Raw genomic sequence first — 26,738 nt, forward strand, 5'->3', positions numbered from 1 at the left:
ACCCAGGATTTGGTAGGAGCCACTAATGACCCAGGATTTGGTAGGAGCCACTAATGACCCAGGATTTGCTTCCTAGAAGACAGAAAGAGGGAGAGGTTGTTGCTGGTCTCTACCAATCAGTCAGGGTCTCCTTGCTGTGATTCCCTGGACATTTTGGAGAAGGAACTGATAACATTCAGAGTAAGATGTGTGCTGCTGGTTATAATCTGTCCACTTTTTGGATGAAGATGGACAAAGATGTCTACAATAAGGCAAATCATTTGCACCCTAAGAGTGCCACTTTCATTCCCTTGGCTCTCCAGGGAACCAGGACTGATGAGCTCAGGTGGAGACATCCACCTTGTAGACCCCTAAAACTCTGCAGAGATGAATCCCACTATCTCAGGATTGCTCTCAAGACCTTTGAGAATAATCTTTGGATTTTCAAATGGTGTCATTTGTCATCATTTCGTTTACATCAGATGACAGTCAACCACTACTGTTCTTCCATACCTTCTACCTTCTGTACTCAGCTCTTCATCATGTTGTGCTACCAGAAGCATTGCAGGACCATACTCAGCACTGCTCTGCTGTGATGGTCACTGTCCTTAATATCAAGAGCAAATTTCTAGTCCATTTGGATTCCAAGAAAAGGACTGAAGCAAGGATGCAGAGGGCTTTAGAAACCAGTAAGCAAGAGAAAAGGCCTTAAAGTATCTGCATGATTAGAAAGCCAAGCTTCTGGCTTCAGAGGCTCTGATGCAACTGAATATCTGAGGTTTGCAATGCTGGATCAACTTTTTCTTCAGAATTTGGGAATTTAGGAATTATTAGGATTTTGTTATTTCAATTTTTTTGTGGATATTTTGGAGGTGGGGCTGGAAAAATCCAAAAGATTTGATGGCTTTATGATTCCAAACCCATGACTCTGCCATCTCAGAGGGACCACCAGGAGATATGTGTTAGTTGAGCCCCCTTTAACCCTACCCAGCATTGATGTGAACTAGCAGACAATACAGCTGTTTGTGGGAGTACCAGGTTTACAGGCAAAGAATGCTCTTATCTGACTGCAAATAATAAAACTATCAACCAGTAAAAAAGAAAATTTATGCTCAGCTTTCAAAAAAGACCAACAGCCAAATACTCCAGTTCTTCATGACGGTTTCCCAGCAGGCGCTCAGCACAAGGGCATCTGATGGGCCTCTTCTGAAGATAAATATGGAGCTGTAGGACTGGGGCCTCTGGGGAAAATCTTGCCCTTTCCTGGCCAAAGTCCCACTGGGTTTGCTGAGCTGGGGCTAGGATTTGAACTGGGAGGGAAGGAAGAAATGTGAAGTTCAAGAGGTTTGAGGGTTCTTTTAGAGCAAAAAGCATTGCCCAACAATTTCCATCACAGGTTTCTCAGCAGAGGTTGGCACACTGCATTCATACCTCTCAGCCCTGCCTGGGGCCGTCTCCTGGGCCAGGTACCCAGAATCAGAAATCCATTTAAAATAATTCTTCAGATTATAATTGGCTTTTATCGCTATGAGCCCTGTGTGCGTCAGGTCAGCCCCATTAGTTTAATGGGCACTGAGGAATTTTTAGGATGACTTACTGACCGTGGAATAATGAGCATGGCAGACGGTATCAGCATTACATCAAAAAGCAAAACCACACAAAACCTTTGGAAACAAAAACAGCTGATGGGTTCGGAGCAAAGGGACCAGCAAAGCGGCACTGTCTGAGCAAAACTGAGGGAGGCATTTTGAGTGTCGGCCAGCTGGGAAGAAACTTGCAGTCAGATTTGTCTGAATTTATATTTCCCAGAGGGTCCTGAGACTGTTTTAGCCCATGTGCCCCAGCTGTGCTGCGTTAGGGTTCATGGAGCTGTACCCCACGTTTGCAAAGCTGTTTGGGCATTGGGATGGGATGTAGATCTGCAAGCAATGCCTAACACATAGGGACCAGGCTGAGAAATGCAATGGAGACCAAAATGCATGTGTGAGCAAGATAAAGGACAAGGGAGAAAATCACAGCAACCTTTGCAGCAGATAATTTCAGGCAGTTTTTCACAGCATGACTCTTTTTTTACCCCCAAGTCAATGTGTTTCCTCTTTTCTTCTCTCCATATATTTCACATTGTTCCCTCCAAATCTTTATAGCGACCATGGTTTATACACCCTGAGTATTGCTTTGAAAAACCTGATAAAAGCCAGGACAGATTTAGACTCTTATTTCCCGGACACCAATGCCTGTTTGTTTACTGGTTTATATTGCTTTATATTTCCAATTAAAACCCATCCTGAATAAAGGGAAAGCTTTCTAAAGCCTTTAAAGCCTCTGAGTGAAGGCACACGGAGCAGGAAGGAGCCATGAAGCTGTCGATTGCTGTGAACTTTCCATGACACCACTCATGGTTTGCTTCCAGACTGATTTTTATTTATGCATGCAGTAGCATTTATTACTGATTTTATCTGTAAAGATAACACTTCTTCCCTAGATGGTTTCTATGCTTCAGTTATAATTACTGCCTGCTTCTCAAACATACTTCTGCATTATTTAGTGTGGTACAATGTCAGAGCTGTAATGTTGGTCATTTATTACCTGGACTGTGGGGTTACACCTGATTAGGGGATGCCACGTGTGTGCCCTGGCCACATCCTGGCTGAGAACATTTCTCAGGATCCCTCATTGTGTAGATGTAGCCAAGAAACCAGTCTTCTGCACTGAGCTTAAAGGCAGCCTCTGCTCAGAGGGATTCATCATCAAGGCACAGCATAGACACGATGGTGCATCTTTTCTTCTGTCTGTAGCCAGTTGCTGCCAGAGGCAGCTCAGTGATGGTACCTGCTCCCTCCAAGCTGGGAATGGTCTTTAAAGGGACACTTGGCCACAGCTTCTGAAAAAAACTTGATGAAAAACGAGACTGTCCAGGAAAATGAGATGTCGTTTATCACTCCTGTTCCCCCGTTGCTCTCAGCCCACTTCTTTTCTCTCTAGGAGTCAGACCTAGAAGGGGCTTACAGTTTCCACCAGGCATTCAAGAAGCAGTTTAACTGTTGGTCCATGCTTATGATCACTTTAGCCGCAGAGGATGAAGCAAAGTTAAGCATGAAAAAACACCTCAGCTTGACTCTCCATCCTTGGAGATACACAGAATCTAACTGGACACAGTGCTGAGCTGCTGTAGCTGCCTCTGCTTTGAGCAGGGAGTTGGACTAGACTATCTCCAGAGGTACTTTCCAACCTAAACATTCTGTGATTTTTATGAACTCTCACAGCAGGAAAATACCAGACTTCAGAGTGTGGTGAAGAGCTGAGAAACCTCAGCAATCCCAGCAGGTAAATATGGAGTTGTTCCTTAGCATCGCCAGGAAGGTGGGAGGGAAGCGATGAGACATCACCTCATCCATGCCCATATCACAGTGTATTTTTGTCTGATACCCCTTGGCTCTGGCTATGCCTACGCTTATGTTTTCTTACCCTTTTGCTCTGTGTGATGTCCCTTTATAGTCCTCCAGCTGCTCCATGGCGGGTGGTGAAGCTCTGGCACATCTCAGCCCTTACTGGGAATTCAGCCTCCTTTCATACTTGGTCGTTGTCACATGCCGAGGAATGTGTCTGACTCGTTTGCACCTTTGATTGATTGCCACCCTTTATATCTGTTTATTAGGATGGAAAATAACATTTCACCTACAAAACTTTCATCATGTGGTTTTTTTTCAGCTCCACATGACCAGACCCCATTCTGGCCAACACAGCTGCTCCTTGCCAATTTTTGGTGTGACTGCCTTCCATCATTTTACTGCCAAATATATAAACTGCCCCTGTTCTTGTATGGCATTGCTTTTGAAAGTAAGCTGGAGTTGAGTGACTCATTGCATTTGCTATTTTATTTTTTTCATAACTGACAACGAATCTTGTTTTTGAAGTGTTAGGCAGGCATCTGGGCACTCAAAACCCCTTCATCAGGTATAAAAGTGAATTGCACTGCTCATGGCTCCATCCTCACCTCTCTCTCACGGCAGATCACCTGCCCTGCCGAACACCACCTTGTTTGACATTGCTATCTGTGCAAACCATTCCCTCGAGCCTGCATATACTTTGCACAGACTCAACCTTGATATAAAGCCTTTATGATGGTAATTATTTTTGCTGGCTTGCTATAACAGTTCACATTGCTCTCAGATGAGTCATGATGAAGTCTTTCATATAGCCACTTGAAATCCATAAAATCTGTGATGAGTCTTTTTGCTAGCTGATGGTTGCTTTGATGATGAGTGTTAGGGTCAAAACCTGGTCAACACATGATCTTCCACATGAAAACGCTGCCGTCCTCTCTGCAGATTTGTCTGAAAAAGATTACTGATAGAGCAGAAGACTTTGTCTTCCCTAGAGAGCACTGTGGTGTCTCTTCAGTCTTCACATTATTTTTTTAAGTGTCTCATTCCCAGTTTATTGACTCCCATGGCTTTTCCTCATCCACAAACTTCATTCCATGAGTCTAAGAAAGGGGTGGATTTGTGACTTTTACTTGAAGCTCATTCACACTTTTACAGCTTTATTACAGGTTTTAAATGCTGTTATACCTGTTCTTTGGCATCAACATAACTCTTTCAGAGGGTCTGAGATCCTGCTGGCTTTTCTGTGACGTTGCAGAAACCGTTTCTGCTACCTTTAGGAAGAACTCAGAGTACAGACTTGCAAATGCTTTGAATTTCTTTGGCACGTTACTGGAAGGACCACCCTGTGCTCTGCCTGACACTAATATTTTAATGCAGATAAGTCTGTGATGTCCTGGCCCTGGACAAACAGTGTTTCTTGCAGTAAAAAAACATCCACTGACATATCTCAGTAATGAGAACATGCGCTACTGTCTGGTGTCTCCTGGCACAGTTTGAAGGGAAGACCAACCCTGTGTTCACAACCCTGTAAGACACAGAATGGTTTATTTTACAGATAAAGTGACTTAAAGAGTTAATACTGCCATGAGTTCAAGAATGCCCTCAGTTGTATTAGATAAGCTAAAATATTTTCTTTAATAAGGTTTATAAATGATGAAGTGGGGCACAAATCTCTTTTCCCTGTGGGTGCATTGCTGCATAAGTGATCCATGTGAAGTTCTCAGCTGTCTCTGAAGCATTTGGAGATGGAAAGCTGGAGAAGACTGGCTTCTGGTCCAGTCTGGTCCTGGTAATTCTTGCATTCCTGTGGTCATAGCCAAAATCCATTATATCATGGCTTATTCCTCACAGCATCTGCGGAGAGAAACGGATCCAATGCACTGCGTATTTGTTACAAACCACTTTTCGTTCCATGGGTGAAGGACTCTGTGACAGTGATGAGAGGGACACTAAGTGTCGGATCTCATCCAGATCTGTTTCAGCAGCCAAATACACCAAGTTTGAACATGGGTCATCTAGGTAATTAAAAACAAAATAAAAAAATCCCATTCCTATAACGAAGGAAGAGTTCTCAGAAGCGGCACATATGAAGTCTGAGCAAGCTGGTGCTGGGCGAACGCTGCCCTTGCAACAAGTGGAGCAGTTGACAAGCCCATCACAAACTCCACTTCAGAGGTGGTAAAAATTCAGCATGTTCATTTTCACTCTCACTGGAATTCATTTTCATCCACTTTCAGCATCGATTTTGATTCACACCTTTTCATTCTGAATTTGAATGTATTTCAGAAAAAATCAAGAGTTCCACTCAGAATTGCACTTTCATATATAAAAAAGCGCATGATGACGATCTTTGGTCAAAGCAGGGCAATGTACTCCAAAAAAAATGATCCACTCTGATGAGAATGAATTGAAACACCTTGACCTTCCTTTTCACTTAAAATTCGCTTTTATCCTCTAAAGGTTTCTTGTAATTTCTGGTTGCAAGCAATCCCTTGGCAAGCTCCTATTTTGATTAAATGGCATTTTCCAGCTGGAGGATGTCAGAACATTTTCAGCTGGCCCTAAGCCAAGCGTGAAGCACAGGCAATGGACTGGGCAAGAAGATGTGGATTTTGGTGCTGGTACCATCTGGGGTGTGTGCGAGAATGGGTGCAGATGTAAGGGTGATAATGCAATTTGGTTTTAAGGATGGGCACTTTGCAAGCCACATTTGAGTGAGGAAGAGAAAGGTGAGAAGCTGCTGAATAAGCTCATGGGATCGTTCATGACCCATGAGAGAGCATCAATGGAGAGAAGGTTTACTCCAGTCTTTGGATGCTGGAGGATATTTTGTTCCTGAGTCAGGGGATGAGGAATGCCAAAATCCAAAAATATTACCCTCAAGGAGGTTGTGATAAGTCTGCCTTGCCTGAGTCTCCTGAGCGCCAAGTTCTACATTACGCTCTGTTGCCACACTGTACCCAGCTCTGCTGCTGCTGTGCATTAAAAATAACCGCAAAACCAGCCCATGCTCTGGTGCACAAGGTTCAAACAGCAACATCCATGCTGGGAGCTTGCCCCGCTGGTCAGTGGAGAAATATGTATCAGGGAGAGATTTGCTTGTCTGCAACCAGACATGATAGGGAGGTGGAGGGCGTCCAGGTGGAAACGGTCGTGCACAGAGATAAGAAATGCAAGGGCATAACGTAAAGCTGAACTGATGGCAACCAAAGTCCAACGGGATGTTAAACCCAGCAGGATTCAGGACTCCAGCCAACCCTGCATCTCCTTTAACCCCCTTCAGCTCATCCTGGGGATGATCCCGGCGAGGAACAAGCTATAGTGACAGGGGATGTGGGAACAGAGACAGGACTGGGGCTGACCATAATGCAAAAGTGCTTGAGGGGAGAGGCTGCCATCCCTGTGTTTCTGAGCATGAATACCACGCTAACGTATTGCTGCACTGCTTTCAACCCACACCAGTTCTTGCCTTTGGCACAAGCTGTGCTCCCTGGTCCCTGCCAAACCAGTACAGATGTTTTAACACCCACCAGAGCCCAGATAATTACAAACAGAACCAAGAGACTGGTTGGAGCTGTTTTCTTTTCATTGCCTGAACTCTCAGCCATTCTCAAGGAAGACACTTCCCACTTTCTGACATTGCTTTCAAAGACATTTTTGTGGGTCGCGTGGCTAATACTCATTTTATTAGAGGAACGCTGAGAAGCCCCAACCAGGGTGAGGATTGCACCATGCCCGCTGACGTAACAGTGACCACAGAGTGAAACAAGTGCAGGGAAGATGAGTGGAGCGGCTGGGAAAGCATTTTCATGGGAAATTAGAGCTGGTTTCTAACCAGTAGCTTTCCAGCCACGACATTATAAAGCTCAGCTCATTTTCAAATGGGTTTGAGGAGTGTTTTCAATGAGACAAAACCACTTGATCAGGTGGTGGGCACTGGTCAGGTCCTTCCCATCCTAGATCCTCATGGGAGGCAGTGCCCATCATGGTGAGCTTGTGAGCAGAGCAGCTGAGATGAGGGAAGCAGCAGCATCTCCTGCTTGAACAGAGAGAAGCCAGCAGCCGCCTTCAGAGCCACAAATGGAGGGAAACCACCTTGTTCTTGCTCTGTGCTTGTACAACCCTAAAGTACAAGAGTCTGGCCCATGTTTAGGAGCTATGTTCCCTCAGGCCATTTGCAAATAGCCAAGTTTGAGTTTAACAGATGAGAAATTATTTTGCATGAAAGAAACTAGTTGTCACATGCGTCTCCCCTGGGGCTACTTAGAAAGTATCTGCAGGAAGGAGAACCAGGAAAGCCTCCTTAGGCTTCACGTCTACACGAACCTCATGTCTCCTCACCCCTTTTCCATCTGGATGCTTTAAGGTCCTCCTGCACGTGCAGGTTCATTTTGTCCTTGTGTTCACTATCACAGCTGATAACTGGTTGGGTGGAAGATGACTGGCACAAGCCCTCCAGCTCTGGTGGGGACCAGCCATCTTTATGGCTCTCCTCTCAATCCCTGCTTCGAAATTCCTCAGTCGCCATGCCGAGCCATCAAGATTTTCATCTGATGTCATTCCAGTTCATTTCTGGTTGCTGTGGAGACCAATTTAAATGAAACTCTTGTATTTTGAAAGAGAATATGATTCTAAGTCATTTGCGATGCTAGGTCCCATGCTAATAGCATTAGCATATTATTTGATTATGGTGATGTGCAGGGAATAAATTCCAAGTCCTTTTGCCATCATTGCATCTTAAAAGAAGAGAAAGAGAAAAACCTCCAGGTTTTAGCTGGTACTGAAGACCTTTACTGCAGGTGAACTCATGAATTCTGAATGCATAAAGCTTTGGGAGTCACAGGCATTTTTAACCTCATGGCAATGAGGATAGCTCCCTGGAAGGGACCTTTTCTTTCTCTGTTTCCACTGAGCACTGTTAATAGACTGCCTAATGGGCAGGACTCAGGTTTTTAGTGATGGGTAGAGAGATCCAGGGTGGATTTTTGAGCTGTTTGCACTTTTGCTGAAGCACTGATGTTACAGAGCCCAGCTAGAAAGCAGCTCTGCAAGGTGCAATCCTCCCAGAGATTTTTTTTCTTGCATTTTACCCTCAACATCTTAGGAATTGGGTTCAACTTCAGGACTTCTTTAGATTATTCTAGTATGTTGACAAGGTGTGCCCATACCCCTAAATTGAAAAAAAAAATGCATGGAAAACCTTTGCAGAGAGGCTTGTTTTGAGAGTAAAGGCTGCAAAGATGCAAAAGGGAGAACTGAATTTCCAGCAAGAAAAAAACCAAGCCAAACTATTTTAATTTTTTGAGTCTCCATCCCTAAGGGGATGTTTTCTGGTGTTGAACTGACCGTTGCTCACACTGACCCCCAGGTTGCTTTGCTTGCCAGTTCAGGGACACAGTGTTGCAGCCATGAGGATTAATTACTTCTTTTGTCTCCTCTTTTGGCCTTTGCAGTCGATGAGGCTGATATTGCCATGTCTGGACATGCCAGGCTCACCTGAAGCTGTGCAAGAAATATGGGGCTCTACCACAACCCATCTTCCCCCCTATCAGCACCCACCTCCCTTTCCTTTTAACCCATCAGCTAAAATACCACCTGAGGAGCAAAAAAATAACATTAATAACAAATAGAGGGGGGAAAAATGGGGCCAAATTCCTGTGATTTAGTCCCACGCATGGGTGCAAAAGCACCCATGAAGAAGGGGGCTCTGAAATGAGAAATTTGGGATTCCTCTTTCTTTCCCCATCGCTGCTTTGCTGAGCAATGACAAAGCAGACTCGTAACAGCCCTACTGTTTTATTGACTCCCGGACAAACTGGGAGTTGTAATGTTTCTCCCCCAAGGTAAGGAGAGATCGAAATAAATTACTTCTGTAAAGAGCCGAGAATGGCAGTTCTTCTATAATACAAAGTGCAAATATTTGGGCCTCTCATGTGCTCCCTTGAATAGAAATGGTACTAAATCATGCATAAGCAAAATGGATTCACATTTTCTCCTAGCAAAAGTTTTCCTCTGCTTTCCTGGAGCATTAAAGACACATGTTCCCATCACCATAAAAAGGGATATATAATTTAAAGCAAGCTGTCGCTGGGATTAGGCTGGGACTCACCTTTTCTCCTTCTCCATCCCTGTTAAATGAGGCATGCACCCATGCTTGCTCCAGTAAGAAAAGGTGCCCAGATACTGCTCACATTGAACAATAAGAAGGATGAGAAGAAATTCGTTCAGGACCTAAAGGCAAGTTTTTCCTGGGTTAGTGGATGCAAAGTTGATGGCAAACCGGCTTCTGGGCTTTCACCCTGCTTGTTGGTGTCATGTTGGACTACAGCACTGCGTTGCCATGATGTCCAAAGGAAAGCCAGTTAGGAAATGCAAAAATCACTAATCATCATGATCAGCATAAATAATAATAGCCAATGATAATAGCCAGGCATAATAAACATTGTGACCCTCCAAAACAGGTGCTGGAGCTTCATTTCACATAGTGAGAAAGCTGGTTTGATGCTAGGCCACCATGAGGTTGTCTCTGGAGGGGAAAAAAAAAAACCCTTTCCTCATATAAATGTGTAATCTCTTTCAGTAGCTCTTAGCTTTCAACAGCTTCAGCCCTGTCCTGCAGCACTGGGCTCCACAGACTGCTCGTACCTCCAGCCAGATTTGCTAAGGATGCCCCTGCCATCCGTGGGAATTGCTTGTGCCACCCACAGACAGCAGATCATTCTGTACATCCCCATTGCCTTGTATTTGCCACCTTATCCCTACCCTAAAAGAGGCAAAAATACTCTCCTTTGAGACCACTTTGTGTTCTGTACAGTTACAGCCCAGCGTCTTTGCCCTTTCCCTCTGTTCCAGCCTTTTTTTTTTTTTCTTTTTTTTCCATTTAATCCCTCATCAAATTGGTTTTGCAATGTCGGAGATGATGATTCATGAATCAGAGGGGCAGAGATGAGGTTAGTTCTGCAGAGCAAATGAAGCCTGTCCCAGCGCACATTGCCGTCCTGGGATCGTCCTTCATCCCCAGCTGGAGGTCATCCCACTCCAGGGCTCTCAGATAAGGGTGTCCCAGCTGGGATGCTCAAGGTCGCGTGTAAGCCAGGGCTGCGAGCATCCACATTCACCTGCTTTTATCTTCAGCACTGGAGCCTTTATAACAAAAATAAATGGGTGCACACCAGGCAACCCTGTCTGGCCAAATGTTAGACCTCCAAATATTGACACGAAAGGTTGAGCTCCGTAATCGAGCGGCAGATTTGCTCTTTAAAGGGTAGCAGTTATGTGCGGGGCGTGCCGATATAATACAGAGCTGGGTCACCACCACCAAGGGGTGTTTCCCAGGGCAGGGATGGGATTTTGGGCACAGCCTCATCTCACAGAAGCAAACCTGTGTCCTCCAGGGAGGCCATCGCATCGTTCCTATTGCAACGTCTCTCCCTTCTGCCCCTTTGTCCTTCAAAGAATTGATTGCTGCTAACATAACTGAGATATATAATGCTTTGAGGTCAGGATGGTCTGACTTGGCTCCTTTCCCTCTCTTCTCACTCACTCACACTCCAGCGCTGTGATTTTTTCCCTTGGTTCCCATGTTCCTCCAAGGCAAATACTCTTATGTTACTATTTTTCAGTTGTTTCAAACAAATGCAAGCAGAGCACTGACACTAAGGGGCAGAGACGATGCTGTTTATCACCACTCATCTTTGTCTCACCATCTCTCTCATCTGCTCTTTCTTGAGTAATTCTCCCCATCTTGTGTTGTATGATTAAAGAATCGGAGGATTTCACTGTTGTCAGTAGACAAAACCTAAGGGGACCAGCTTAGGCTAAGTATCATTTAGATGGCTGAAACTGGGTGAGAGAAATAGTCCTTAGCCCTCTGTGCAGCAGATCCCTGTCCATAAAGCGGTGATGTTCCTGCTTTCCCTTGGCCACTCTGTCCAGACCAGTTTCTCAAAGCAAATGGAAATAAGCAGCAGAAACTGGAAAGGAAAAGCTTAAAATTCCAATGTCATTTCTGTCCCCACCCTTCAGCTCTGTAGTGGAGGATGCAGCTATGGCAAGCTCTACCTTGCCCCATCCTCACTTTTGGGGAGCTCCACTTGCCTTGCTTGGCACCCAAAATTTGAACAGTGGTGAATATTAAGATACCTGTGTCCTTGCATGCAGCACCCCACCCTGATGGAAACCAGAGAGAGGAAATTATCCAAACCAGATGCCCTTTCCCCCTAACCTGCTGGAGGAAACCTTTAGCAGGCAACCTGCCAAAGCGTCCTCAGACTGACAACAGCTTTTCCAAATGCCATCCAACTCTTAGTCAATAGGGAAAGCTCAGTAAATAAACCTTCCTCGGGTGCCACATTCATCCTCATGGCATCCCAGGGCTCCTGGCAGCACCGTCATGCAGTGACTCACCCATCAGACATGTTGTTTGTTCTCTCCCTGCCAAGAGACGCACACGGAGGGCTTGTTTTGGTAGGGTTGATTGTCATTTTTTGATTATTTTCTGTATTTATGCTTGAGGAGTAAGCTGGCAGCGAAAGCGGAGGTGCAGGCAAATTCCCACTGGAGAAGGTTCCCCCTTTTTTTGCTAATAAATGACAGAGCTTCTCCAAGGAGTGGGAAAGACAATAACACATGAGCATGCTCTTCCCTGTGCCCACCTAGGGATTATTTCTAGCAGATTTCTACTATTGTCTCCTGAAAAAGAATATCATCAGCCATAAGTTTTAACTGGCACAAAGTCAGTGGTGCAGTCCAAGGTGTTTCATGGCCTTATTTACCTGGGCAGATTGGAGGAGCCCACATTTGCAAGGCTCCTTGGACCAGTTTGCCCTTGCCAGCATGGTGTCAGTATTGTGGGGAATTTTGTGCAGTTCAGGGAGGCCAAGCAAACCTGGTGCTTTTGCTGTGACCATCGTGGGAATTTAGGTACTTCCCACGGGCATTATTTCAAGTCCATGGGTTACAGGGAGTTGTAGCCTCAACCTCTGCCTTCAGGAGGGGAAAGCTGACATTATTGCTCCAGTGGAAAAGGCCATTCTAAGCAACAGTTTCCAGAGGACACCGAGTAATTTTTTCACTCAGATAAACCCTGGAACATTGCATGGAGCTGTGTTCACACAGCAATAGTCAAGTGCTCTGAGCAAGGGAATGCAGAGCTGTCAGCAAGGAGGGAAATACAGCTTTAGGAGATTGAAAACATTAATAATAAATTCCTGGCTCCCAGCCTAGTGCGTCCCATTGCCGGCTGTGCTTGCAGTTGCATATTTTTGCTTCAGGATGGAGTTGCAAGGAGCGTTTTTCCACCTTTGCTCACCTGGACTAGTGAGTACCAAGCTTTCAGCTGACCAAAGCCTACCCAGCATCGTGGGAGTTTGCAGGGCTGTGCTGGCTCATTCCTGCCAAGCCTCTGGCTTGCTTTCTCACAGGGACCAGAGCAACAGCTGTGGCATGAGCCCAGCAAGACGTACACATGCAAGTCATGTTGCTGACATCGAATTTTTAGTTGTGGACGTCCAAAGCTGCCTATTCCAGACCATGAGAGTCCAATTCCCCAAACTCAGAGGAGAACTGGCAAGGAAATGTGGGGTTAAGATGACATTTCCCACATGGCCCACCTACATAACCTTAACTCTGCCCCCTGGGAATGCCAATAGGAACTGGAACAGGATCTTATCCCTCCTTGGCTGTATTTGATACATTCCCTTACCATAAGCTCAGGATCTCAACATAAAACCAAGGGATTTGGGGCTATGTCTGTGCTGTTAAATAAAGGAGAGCCATGGGTTTATCCATGGCCCCAAGGTGAATGGCCATGAGCAATGAAGAAGCATCATTCTTTTGGGCTTGTGGCTGGACTGAGTTGAGCATCTTTGCTCATGATGCAGGTGGGGATGATGCCTGGAGGCATCTGGATGGGACCCCAGGAGGTTTTTACTGAGTGCCCCACATGGAGATGGGAAAAGAGCCTTGGTCCTCATCACCTGGGAGCCAGGTGCTGTGGCAGAGCGAGTTGAAATGGCTTGGAGACCTCTAGCTCATAAATTACCTTGTACGCCTTACCCTCATGGTGACCTCTCTCCATATCAGGCCAATTGGAGAGCACAGATGTCTTGACTTTTCCCTTTAGCATGTACTAGTCATCAAATACTGTTTTTCTGCCTCAATTGCCTTTCTTGTCCCCTTTTCTGCACCCCAGCAAGATCCGTCATCAGCATGTGACCTGGGTGCACAAGCTGCCCTTTCTATCTAGTGAAAATAAAAAAATAATTTTAAAAAAAACAAATCTAAAGAATACAGAGCAATCTTGGCAGTCCACTTCTGCAGCCACACTATTTATCTTCCCAGCCCTCGCAATACCCTCCCAGGCCTGCGAAACAATCCATCTCTCACCTGCTATTATGGAGTTCATCTCACAGACCTAATGGTGTACGTGAGTCCTGAATTCGCTCCCGCTAATGGTCTCAGTGGCTGGGTCGCTGTGGGAAGCGAGCTGGGAATTCATTCTGAAAATCGATGTGTATGTCAATAGAGCGGCTTCCCCCAGGGAAGCGACGTGCTTTTACCAGGCATTGCTGCCTGCTCCCCTTCGTCCCCCATTTTCTTTATGCAGTCAGAGTGATGGTGGAGTAATTCATCCTGCCTTCAATGAGCATATCCTTTGCACCGCACTCTCCATTTTCCACAAATCAGACTAATTTTTGGGAAAAGATGAGTGTCTTTTGGCAGGGTGGACTCCTCAAGCTGTTGTGAGTTGAATTTGCTATGCCCCGAGGTGATACTGGGGACCATGTCCTCTGTGCAGCCCCAGCTCTCCCCTTAGGCTGTGTTGGCACAAATAAGTGGAACTAATTTCTAACTCCCAGGTGTATTTTGGCCTGCTGTGGAGTTTCCAGGCGTTGACAAGTGCAGAGCCTGACAGGATAGTGAGTGGGCATAGAGACTATTTTAATTCTGGGATGGGAACACAGCACCAACCTGCCATCCTCACACCATCCTTGGAAGAGCCTTGACCAAAGCCCAGTGTCATGGGCAATTCCTGGCTGTGATTCAGGAGGCAGCAAGACGAAAGGGTTGTTCCCAAGACGCACTATAAGTGCATCCCCCCTGTTATTGATAGCAGTGTGGGTATGGGCTCTACCAACACTGGTTGACCTCAGATCACTTGAGACTATGATTTGGAACTCAACAGAGCTCTCACGACTCCTTTTCCAATAGGGATCAGTCTGCACTACTACAGGATAAATATTTAATGAGGGTCAAGGCACTGATTTGTCCAAGGACACCGAGATGGCCACTTACTCCTGTGAAAGGCACAGAGGGATCTTTAATGCCCATGCAAAGAAAACAGGAATCACAGTTTTAAGCTTTAATCCCCCACCATTAATGTCAATGTTAAATATTGATCCTTTCTGTGTTTAGCACAAACCAAACAAGAGAGTCAAGCCACGCTCTCTGGCTTCTATTAATGTACTTTTCCTGCATTGGGTGAAGTATGCAGTAATTCCAGGAAAAAAAAAATGTAGCAGCAGCGAATGAGTGGCAGACAGATCGATTTTGTATCTTGACACGATTCAGAAGGCGGTGAAAAATCACCCCGTGTGAAGCATCTCCTTGTCCAAGTCACAACAGCCATTTCACGGAGCACTTATTTCTCTGCAGCATAAGAGAGCCAGGCCCAAAATTTCTGGCAGGATCTGGGATTTGAGAGAAGGAATGGAAAAAAGAGTTTGGAAATCCATAAAATCCCCCTCATCCTTGTGTCAGAGCAGGTTCCCTTATAGGTGTTTGAAGTCAAATTTGAGGAGCAGGTGGACATTGTGTTGGGGAAAATCTGGGAGCAATCCCTGAATCAGTGGTGGACAGTAAATGGGTGGATTCACCCAGGGAAAGATGGCCTTTTTGTTAGGGTTTGGTTTTTCTCTGTGTTTTGCATCAGCCTCAACTAAATGTAAATCACAGCTATTTTAAAGGGTTACTTCAGTGAACCACTGAACCAGTGAGTGGTTTTCACATGCTGGGAGTGCATGTGTGGCAGAGAGACCATGCATGGTCTTCTGCATGGCCGCCTATAGCCAGAGATGGACCAGCTTTCACAAAATATTCTGCAGCTTGTGGGTTTTTGGGAGTTTGCTTTTGTTTTATTTTGCAGTGGTTTACAGCTTGGCTGTAAAAATTCATCCCCAGTTCAGCTTCTTGGAGCACACTTCCTAAAGAGCTGGAATAGCTGGGTGATTATTCCTGACCTCTGGGATGTTCACTACTGAAATTAAATTAATATTTTAAAGTGTATTTCTCCTTGAGCAAGGAGAGCTGGTGCTAGGAGTCATGCCTTGGGTCTCCATCCCATTTTACTAGAGGAAACAATAAGCATTCTTTTGAGGTCACAGAATGAATAGAGAATTGGGGAGCATGGGAATATTTTTAATCTCTGCTGTCATTATGTCCAACCACATTCACACTTTGTGCCTCAGTTTACCCAACTGTAAAAGGATAGCAGTGATGCCCTTACACAGATGGGGATGACTTAAGTCATGTCACTAAAGCCATCTACAGAAGATCTCTAAGAAAAGACAGAAACAGAAACTGCGGTGTGAAAGCTCTTCTTTCCTTTTCCTTTTTAATTAGGTTTTAACGACCCACTGAGCTCCCTGTGAATTGGGCTCGTGTCTCCCAGACATCCCTGCAAGCCACTAAACATGCAATAAAATATGATAAAATTATGAAATATGATAAAATATTTATTTCCCTCCATGGTATCGATAGTTGCATGCATTCCAAGTCGAAGAGCCTGCTGCTGAGTGCATCACTTCAAGCCATAAGCAAACCCCACCAACCTCCATAAATGCTGGGGCATTTAAGTAAGGAAAATCGTGGGAACACAGACTGCGAGGTCACTGAATCCAGCCACTCACCAGTGTGTTTTTTCCCTTCACAGATACCCTGAGAAGCATCACCTCCATGAACCACGCGCCACGGTCCTCCCCAGCAGAGCTCAGCGGTGCCAGCCACCACCTCCTGCGAGAGCGCAAGTCCTCAGCACCGTCCCACTCCAGCCAGCCCACCCTGTTCACCTTCGACTCGCCCGCCAGCCACCTCCAGAGTACCCTGTCTGCCAGTGCCCCCCAGGACTACCTTTTCCTCCATCAGTGTATGAGCAGAAAGTCAGAAAACGCAAGGTATTGTAGCCTTCCTAGGAGAAAACCTTGGGGACAGCTGAGGGAGGACTGGGGGTGAGCAGCTCAACCCACCTGTATCCTTGGAGGTCTGAAAAACTCAGCTGGAGAAAGCCCTGAGCAATGGTCTTATCTGACCATAGTTAGAAGGAGAAGGTCAGAACAGTCACCTTCCAAGCTCTTGGCTTTCCTGGCTGGCTGGTTTGTATTAAAAGCTGGCTGAATGGCCAGACCCAGAGGGTGGTGTTGAGTGGCTCAAAGTCTAGTTGGAGGCCAGTCACTACCAGTGTACCCCATGGGTCAATACTGGGTCCAGTCCTGTTTAACATCTTCATTAATAATCTGTGTGATGGGGTAGAATGTATCCTCAGCAAGTTTTTTGGTGATACCAAGCTGGGAGGAGTGACTGATATACCACAGGGTCATGCTGGTACACCAGAGGGACCTCAACAGTTTGGAGAAATTAACCAGCAGGAACCTCATGAATTTCTACAAGGAAAAGTGTAAAGTCCTGCAGCTGGACAAGAACAACCCCGGGTGCCAGTATATGCTGGTGGATACCCAGATGGAAAGCATCCTGGCAGAAAAGGACCTTGGGGTCCTGGTGGACACCAAGTTGAACATAAGCCAGCAATGGGCCCTTGCAGCCATGAAAGCAAATGGTATCCTGGGCTGCATTAGGCCAAGTATTGCCAGCAGATCAAGGCGGGTGATCCTTCTTCTCTACTCAACACTGGTGAGGCCACACCTGGGGTACTGGGTCCAGTGCTGGGCCCCTCAGTAGAAGAAAAACATGGACAAACTTGAGAGAGTCCAGGAAAAGGCCATGAAGGTGCTGAAGGGACTGAAGCATCTCTCCTAAGAGGAAAGGCTGAGAAGACTCAGTGGGGAACTCGTTAATGTATATGAATACCTGAAGGGAGGATGCCAGAAGGATGGAAATAGGCTCTTCTCAGTGGTGCCCAGTGCCAGGATAAGATCCAGCAGGCTCAAACTGAAACACAGAAGGGTCCCTCTGAACATCAGGAAACACTTTCTCACTGTGAGGGTGACTGAGCACTCGCACAGATTGCCCAGAGACATTGTGGAGTCTCCATCCTTGGAGATACTCTAAAGCCTCCTGGACACAGTCCTGGGCACCTGGCTCTGGGTGGCCCTACTTGAGCAGGGGTGTTGGACCAAATGACCTCCAGAGGTCCCTTCCAACCTCAGCCACTCTCTGACCCTGCAGTTGGAGCCTAATTCCTGCCTTTAACCAGAAAAAAAAACAAAAACAAAAACAGAAAATAACCAAACACAACGAGAGAGATGGGCAGGGTTTGCACCACTCTGCTGTTCATCGCTGCTGTAGCCCAGAGCTTGCTGGGCTTCTCAGCAGCCCGTGACGTGCAGCATGGTATTTCTGAGCGAGCGACAGCTCTCCGCCTCCAGACCTGACCAGTTGCCTTAAATAGCGAGGAGCTTTTTTGGTGTGAAGAGTTTTGGCTCACAAGAGTGGCGAGAAGGGAGAGGCGATCGGAGCCCAGCTGGTGTGGAGTGAGAGCAGAGCCTGAGATGCAGCCTCCGCTGGGCTTTCCTGCTGCAGCTGCCTTTCCCAACCCAAAAAACAACAACAGAAAAAGGCTCAGAAAAATTAACTTCAGATGGAGTTAATGGAACAGTGTTTAAAAAAAGGCCCTCTGACACTCCAGCTGTGAGGATACCTAAAAGCCTCCCTCCGAGATCCTGAGCACAGATGGGTCCCAAAGGAGGAGGGAACAAGCACTGATGCTTTGGTGGGCAGAGACAAACTGGCCAGCGGCTGCATCTGCAGCTGGGCCAGAAATAATCACCCTGATCAATGCCCACTGAATGGGGCCAGGCTGCAGGACTGCTGGGAATCCCTCCCATTTCAGCTCCAGAGCTCTTCCTTTACTCATCCATAAAATGAGGGTAATAGTAGCTAATTGGCGGGCGATGCTGAATAATTAACCCATGACATGCTTCGAGTCTTTGGCCAAAAGGATCCTGCCCAGAGCCCAAACATCTCCCAGGCGGACTGAGTTCCAAAGGCAGCAGGGATTCATTTGTCATATCGCAGCATCACTTGGTTTTTTTCCCCAAATAAGCCCTGTTTCTGAGTGCCATCTCGTGCTGACTTCATAAAACAGAGTCCCTGTTGTCCCTGCAGAGCATCAATCCCGCCAGAGCAGTGTAAAACCACATCTCCCAGCTTTTCCCAGAGGGCTGGCACTTCCCCAGTGATTTACCACAACTAGAAATGCCCCCATAACCATTTCACTTTTGCCCAGTGTGGTGATTGGTACAGGGCAGAACTCTTCTCCACAGGGAGATGTTTAAATGCGGCTGACTGAGTCCTCTCAGGCTGTGAGAACATGGTCCCTAAAAGTCTCACCCACGCATGGTTATGCCTCTGTGAGCAAAAAGACTCAGCCAAAGGCTATCTGTCACCTTCTCCTGGTGAATGCATTAGCTCATTATGGCAGGGTAGTCCTTGTTTGGAGCTTTCCTGAATTTTCTTCTTCCACGTTGCTTCAGCTCATGCTCAGCTCTGCTGCATCTCGCCCTCATGTCCCAGTGCTCGCACAGCGATGCTTAACGTTTCCTCAAGTCTTGTGGGATGAGGGATGAGACAGGGGTAGAGAAGAGTCCAAGTGGCCAATTCAAACATTCCCTGACTCAAGAAAATGTCGTCTACTGAGGTTAGGGCTTCAGAAAGCCAAGCCCATGGGGGTCATCATCTTCTGCAATGTTGGAGCATTGAAAGAGAAAGCAGCCGGAGGGATGAAACAGTTGATGAAACACCTCAGAGGGAATTGGCAGAGGAGGGGTGGCTAACGAGCAGTTGTTAGAGGACTGAGGTCTCCCCAGTGCTTGCCCTCTATTCTGGCTGGTGTCCCTAGGCATGACCACAATACAAATCAAGGAGTCGTTAGCAAGACATGGACCTAATGACCACACTGCCCCACTCAACTCAGAGCACTGAAGGGCTTTTATAAATCTGAATTCAACCCTGAGGTTCATTCCTCCTCCCTTGTGGATCAGGGCTGCAAGACCCATCTGGGGAGCGTCCTCATCTCCTTGGGGCTTGCCCTGCAGGAGGGAAGGGTGGTGACATGGCTGGAGGCTTTGAAATAATCCCCATCAGGAATTTTTCCAGTCCCTTTCAAACACATTTGCAAGGCAGAGGTGAAATTAAGCCTTCCTTCTGCAGCACGGATGCTGCATGATGGTGATGCTGATGGGGGAGTGCTTTGAAGCCATGTCTTGGGTCGCTGTCAGCTGATGCAAAAAAACCTCTTTTGGAGCAATTTATGTCTGAATAAAAGGCTTGTTCCTGCCCATTGGCCGATCATGGAGCTTGGCACTCCCACCTGTGACAGGGTCATTTTGAAGGTGTTTTCAGTACAAAATGGGTTGTGGGCATACTTGGAGGGGTCTTAGATGTTCCTGTTGCCCTGGACTTAGGCAATGCAGGTTGGGATGGTGACAGACAGGGGAAGCAGAGCTCAGTGCACCCCAGGACTGGTTCTCCCCCTCTCTCAGCCCCCTTCTCCCCTTCTTCCACAGGAGTGCCAGCTTCTCCCAAGCCTCAAGGTCTGCTTTCTTCATGCGGAGTGATACGGCTGTCCAGAAACTCTCACAGGGCAACGGACACTGCATGAATGGGGTCAGCGGGCAGCTCCATGGCTTTTACAGCCTGCCGAAACCCAGCCGGCACAACTCGGAGTTCAGGGACAGTGCATATGACCTCCCGCGCGCCTTTGGTTCCTACACCCACCCCAAGTCAAGCCTCACCAGCTCCGAAACAGATAATGAGGAGGTCTACACCTACAAGACTCCCAACAACACCCTATGCAAGGAGTTTGGGGAGCTCTCCACAGACTCCTATGACATCCCTGCCACCCCGCTCTCCATCTACCAGATCCCCAGGACATTTACACTGGACAAGAACCACAATGCTCTGGCCATGGCCGCCAGTGACTCACCCGCTGCACCACCCCCACGGCCCCCAAAACCTGGACAGATGGAGCCACGGTGGGGCAGCCCACCCCAGCGGCCCCAGCCTGGTGAAAGCTTAGGACTGGGCCCCACAGCAGCCACTATTCCCCGGAGAAACACGTTGCCAGCAGTGGAGAACAGCAGGCTGCACCGAGGTGAATTTGGGGGTGGGGAGCAGGGGGTGGCTTATAGTCCTATCTGGCAGCCTTGAATGAGGTGGTCCCATTGGGTTGTGGTAGGGCTGGGGTGGCTGTTGGCATCAGCCAGGAGACTGAACACAAAGAAGGTCTCCCTGGTGAGAAACCAGCCCTGCTTTTTGTATGCAATGGGCATGGAGAGGCATCCCCAGGACTCTGTCCACCCAAGCTGCTCAGCTGGCTCTTGGTGTTGTGACTTGAACCAAAACACCAAATCTGCTTGTCTGTGCAGCCCTTCACTAGATTTTGGTGATTTCAGCCATTTTTTGGCTTGCTTTTAGTTCAGTTCATAACCAGGGTTATCAAAATGCACTTCAGCCTGGAGCTACCTTGGTTTTGCTCACCAAACAGGGACATAATTTTGCACATCTCCAAGATCCAATACCCACAGTGCAACAGAGCCAACCTTCGCATTGGTCATGGATGGGCCGTGGATGAGCATGCCCTTTCCAAACCTTGTGCCTAGACTAATACAGAGGCAATGTAACTTAGAAGGGGCAGTTGGAGAGAAAAAATACTGTAAATTATATACAATGCTCCCTTAAAAGCCTCTTCCATCTCCTCCTACCTAAACCTCAACATTTAAGCTGCAATCAGCCCCAAGTTCAGCAGTAGATATACCAGTCTAAGAGCTTCACGCTTCATCCTCACTCCATCCTCCCATTATTGGAGGCTGCTAGTCCTTACTTCTGCTGAGCGAGCTGTAACAGGGCTTCCTTTTAACCCAGTTTTGTCACTGTGATCTACCTTATCTGACGCCTTCACCCCTGGGATTTTGTAACACCTTGACAGAACCAGGTTAGGTCCGTGCAGCACGTGCAGTTACATCGATGTGTCAGAGAGATGCTAATAGGTGGGGAACATAGACAGGAGTCTGTGACGTCCTACAACTCTTCGCACCAGCATCTCAATCATCAAGAATAGACACCACCCTCCCAGTACCTGGATTTTGTTTTCAGGGGCCCCTTTTATTAGGGCTCCTATTATTAGTAGTGCTGGGACATGTTATGCGTTTGTGGTTGTGTTGCAGCTTCTTCTTGTGAGACGTACGAGTACCCCCAGCATGGGGGTGGCAGCTCTGTGCAGTCAGTCGAGTCGATGAACGATGGATACAACTCCTACCTGGTGAGTTGACTTTGGTATCAACCACCACACCATAGGCACTGTTTGCACCACATAGATTCAGAGGCAGTTGGACCTCACAGCCCAGTACAACAAAGCTAGATCAAGAAGGGTTTTATTATTGATTTCAGTTAAAACCATGGTGTCCTGCAGGATAGAGATGGAGGGACAACCACCTAACCCAGCACCACATGCAGAGCTTGGCTTTGGGTGCTTCCACAGAGCTTTGACCCAAAAAAAGCACCCAGGAATTTGGCTTCTTCCTGAAAGCCTGGGATGCTACTGAGCTGAATTTTGACATGTTGCCAGAACAGCCTCTTTCATGTACTAAGACTTCCTGAGATGGGAATGACATTAAAACAGCCTTTCATATTGCATTTTAGTCATGGCCAGAGCCCAGGGAAAAGTTTCTTTCCAGGTTAAGCATGCTTCTACAGCTCACTCTGATCATGAGAAGAAGCTCAGGTCTGGGCAATTAATTCTATGAACTCAGGCTGTTGCAGTGTCTTGGAGACAGTGGAGGCACTGGGGAGGAGAGAGGAGACAGACCATCCTTTCCCTCTGTGCTGAGATTTTAGACCTGGTGCCACCTTGGGTGCATGTTTGTTGACAATGAGATGAAGGAGTTAATAGTGGGATGGTGTTGGGCAGTGTCTGATGCTCACAGCATGTCCTCCCACTTGTCCTCCAGCAAGCCAAGGCAGCGGTGGCCCGCTCCCACAGCACCGACTCTGAGGACAACTACGTCCCCATGAACCCTGGTTCCTCACCCCTGATCCATGCTGAGAAAGCCAATGACAATGCCCAAAATCTCTACATCCCCATGAGCCCTGGGCCGCATCACTTTGACCTGGTAGGGTTGTCCTCGGCCACCCTTCCTGTGCATAAAGGAGGAGCCATGGCGCAGTGCCACAGACGGTTGAGCGAAATCCAGCCCCCTCCAGTCAACCGCAACCTCAAACCCAACCGTAAAGGTAAGCACAGTTGGTTTTGGGCAAAACTTTCCAGGTGCTCTTCTATTCTTGTAATACTTCAGACTACAACTGTTGTCTTGTGCACACTCAGTACAGTCATATGCAGGGTGTGAGTTGCTACCACAGCACAGATCTTCAGATCTTCCCCATCCTCTTCTTTTTTCAAGAAGACCATGGTGCAAATGCAACTTTCGTAGTGCTTGAACAGCCTATCTCAGGCCCTTCTTGGCCTTGAAAGGAGATGCATGTCAGAGGCAGAATGCTACCCCTTTGCCTGCACCTCTCCCTATGCTCCACTCCAAAATCTCTGTATTGTATTCAGATGACCCACATTTCTCCTATTGTTTCCTACTGGCTGGCTCTAGGCAGTTCTTCCCTCAGGCCTTTGCCCAACACGCCACCAAGGAGATGCCAAGGAGGAAGGCTCCCATCATTGGGGTGTCAGCACCTAACCCCATCAATGTGCTAGCCGAGGGCTGTGACTGGAGCACAGGGGTCTTCCACCTAATGAACCACTCATGATGAAAAGAGCTTTCATGTTACCATGCAGATGTTCTTCCCATTTCCTATGGGAAAATGCTCTGGCCGGAGGCAGCTCAGAGCTGGCAGAACCTGGTCTTGTCCCCATCTAATGGGTTATCACAGATCCCTAATGAATGTTTTTATTATACGTGGATTTGGGCATTTTTAGCAGATATCTGTTCCCTGGGAGGCACATTGCCCTTCTAGGGCCACCCATCCACTTTGAGGCTGTAGGTCCAAGGTAGAAATTCACTGATTGCTCCAGTCCTGTCGTAAATGAGTGCAGGGATTTTGATTGGGGTTGTTTGTCATCAGCAGGGAGGGCTGGGATCTCATTAACAGAATGGGAAGCAAACAGCAAGATGTTGGGGACCGTCCTCTCTCGTGCCAGTCATGGACACTTAACTGTAGGAACATGGTGCCTCTGAATAAAACAGCAAAGCCATCGCCACTGGACCTGAGGAACAACACTGTCATTGATGAGCTACCCTTCAAATCACCAGTCACAAAATCTTGGTCCAGGCCAACGTGAGTAATGGTTGGGGTGTGAATTCTTGCTTTGCTCTCACAGCACATCTCTGGTCTCACTCTCGCTGTTGTCTACATGTAGCCTCACTGTCACCTCTGCCATGCATTAAACATCTCTGGCTGAGTTTACGGGGGATATTGGCTGCCCTTCTGCCTCTGCTCGCTGCAGAGGTTTCTTCCGACCCATCATCTCTTGTTGAAGGGTCATGTTTCTCATCAGCCGTCTTAAATCAAGCTAGAAGTGAGCCCAGACTTTGGATGCAAAGCTAAATTTTCCCCCGAAACTGGATGATCCCTTCAGCCCTCATTGTGTTGTCAATTTTAGAAACAGGAGCTGCAGAGCTGGATCATGCCATGCAAACATCTCCACTGGGATGAAAGTCCACATTGCCCGACACCCTACCCCCATCAGGGACCAGCAAGAGCTGTCTGGGAAGAGGGACATTTATAGAATAAATCTTTCCTAAAATATTCTGCCACACAATGGCAATTCAGGTCTCAGGGGTTTCTGTGGTCACTTCATGGCCAGGCTTAGGACTTGGATCAGATGCTGTCGAAGCAGAGGGGCTCCTCTCTTGGGCCCCTCATGAGCTTAGGCAAGCATTGTAAGAGCCGGAGTTGTACTCTCCACCTCACAGCCAGTGGCAGGATGATAAATTTGTTTAGGTCGGATTTTCACATGAAAGCCCAGCATGTGGCTAAGCAGCTAATTAAGATCCCTTGAAGGTATTTCTGGGATTTCTGACACCACCCAGAGAGCTGTGGCTCTGACACAAGACCTGTGGTCCACCGTGACTCATGACCCAGCTGAGATACCCCGACACCGGGGGCACAGGGCACAATTTCACATCCAGCTTTGCTCCCCAAAACCCCACTGTAGTCTCAAAACACAGGGTGACACTCGCAGGGTCTGCCCGAGTTGTGTTTTGATTGCCTTGAAAGCAAAGCCTAGCCTGAAGGAAGTCTGCAAAATGAAACCAAAGCACTTCAGAGCAAAGTCTGCCAGCCAAAAATAACAGGATTCACACAATTCCAGTTCTGCTAATTCATGGTCTGATGTTGTCCAATGAAAGGCAGAAGCAAAGCTTGGCTGCTATGACTCCTCTAATAAATTGGATTGTGTGGAGACTGACTGCAGGGCATGAGCGCTGTGTGCTGAAATCGCTGCACCAGGAAGCAGCGAGTGGGGTTTGATTGACAAGACGTCCGACCCTGGAGAAGCTAATGGATTTTTCCCTTATCAGCTAATCATATGACCCTGCCTTTACTGCAAGGCAACAAATAGTTTTTTAAGATGCAAGCTTTAATGCCAGATGCTGATTGCATTATGTTATTCTGTGTAATTAGATTTGACCAACTGAAAGCAAGACAATGCCTCAGAGGTTTTGTTTTCCAGCAAAAAATTCGGATAAAGCACTGCACAGTAAACAAATCCTGGAGCTGTGGTGAGGCTGGAGGTGAGAAGCTCCACTGAGGCTGGCCCTGCATCCTCAACAATTAAATATTTCCTGTGAGATAGAAGAGTTCATAGAGCCTGATTTATGTAGCTGATAGCAAGAAAGTTGTGGGTACATAGCAAGCAAGATATTATTAAAAAGTCTTAGGAAAAAAAAACCAAAACCCAAAAACCTCAAAACAAGAATATCAAACTCAGCACCTGCAACCATCATTAACACAAAGACCCTTGTCTTTGCAGCCAGAGCTTCAACGCCGGCTCTTTGCAATACTGTCGCCCTGTCTCCTCCCAGAGCATCACCAGCACTGACTCGGGAGACAGCGAGGAGAACTACGTGGCAATGGTAAGGGCCCCACAGCTCAGATATAAGGTTCTGGCAGGACATATACATTCCCCAGCTCTGCAAACGCATTCCTACCTCGTGACATGGAAGTGCTCAGATAGCACCATGATGAATGTGGTGTACATCCTTGCATACATCCCTACATGCACAAAACAGTAACTTTCATTCCTAAAATGACATGTCCCATTGGGGTTTTAGCTGTATATGAGAGCAGAAACATATATCATCTACTTTTCCAGGATTTAAGAGGGGGATAAAAACATCTGTGGGCTGTTGCAGTCTATTTTCCTAGTTTAAGTTGATTTTTTTCAGGGTTTTTTCTCCCCTAATAGCTTCTGTCATCGTGTTTATGTGAAGGGCAGGGGCTATCAGAACAGCAGCAGGGAGTGGCACTGCTTACAGGGAGGGGATTTTGTCTCTCTTTGCAAAGCTGCTGACTTGAAGCATATTTTTGAGGCTGTGTAACTAAGGGGGACAGAGGAGATCTGTGCTCTGTGTAGCGTGGTTGTGATTAGTGAAGGTCCCAGAGCTGGTCTGGTCTCGCTGAGGTGTGGTTCCTGGGAAATGCTGAAGGCCACGTCTCATGTCAGGCATGTGAATAATATCAGCACAAAGGCAGCAGAACTACTCCAACACATAAAATCAAGAGCATGAGCTTGAAATATTTGTTAGCACAGTATACAATATATACAGTAACCCAGTGAGTGGTCTGCACACCTTGGTCTCAGAGAGGCAGGTGAGCACATATCCGGGCTGGGACCTCTTTTAAAAGTGCCACTGAGACATGTTGTTGCCAAATTTGTGTTAATTCCTGTTTTTCTTCTCTTCTTCCCATTTTAATTCTCGTTATTTCTCCTGTCTCTTCCCTGCATTAGCAAAACCCCATTTCTGCTTCTCCTGTTCCTAGTGGCACCAACAGCCCAGCACCTAAAAAGAGTTCGGGGAGTGTGGATTATCTTGCCCTGGACTTCCAGCCAAGCTCACCAGGGCCACACAGAAAGGTATTTTATAAACTTCTGATTAAAAGTGGATTTTTTAATAAAAATAAAAATAAAATATA

The 26,738-nt window shown here is 47.0% G+C and overlaps 1 protein-coding gene across 1 annotated transcript in view; it reads left to right on the forward strand.

Annotated features, from left to right (window-relative positions):
- GAB2 (GRB2-associated binding protein 2) overlaps positions 1-26,679 on the forward strand; it is a gene marked incomplete at its 3' end in the record, with an annotated part of 33,163 nt that extends 6,484 nt beyond the window's left edge. The window contains exons 2-8 of the mRNA XM_010194116.1: positions 16,297-16,537; positions 20,105-20,691; positions 21,764-21,858; positions 22,547-22,829; positions 23,789-23,879; positions 25,576-25,678; positions 26,554-26,679. Coding sequence (XP_010192418.1) covers positions 16,297-16,537; positions 20,105-20,691; positions 21,764-21,858; positions 22,547-22,829; positions 23,789-23,879; positions 25,576-25,678; positions 26,554-26,679 — 1,526 coding nt within the window. The remainder of the gene's footprint in view (positions 1-16,296; positions 16,538-20,104; positions 20,692-21,763; positions 21,859-22,546; positions 22,830-23,788; positions 23,880-25,575; positions 25,679-26,553) is intronic.
- Positions 26,680-26,738: the final 59 nt, after the last annotated feature.

This window comes from Mesitornis unicolor, unplaced genomic scaffold (assembly GCF_000695765.1).
Source record: "Mesitornis unicolor isolate BGI_N332 unplaced genomic scaffold, ASM69576v1 scaffold42321, whole genome shotgun sequence".
NCBI classification, from domain to species: domain Eukaryota; kingdom Metazoa; phylum Chordata; class Aves; order Mesitornithiformes; family Mesitornithidae; genus Mesitornis; species Mesitornis unicolor.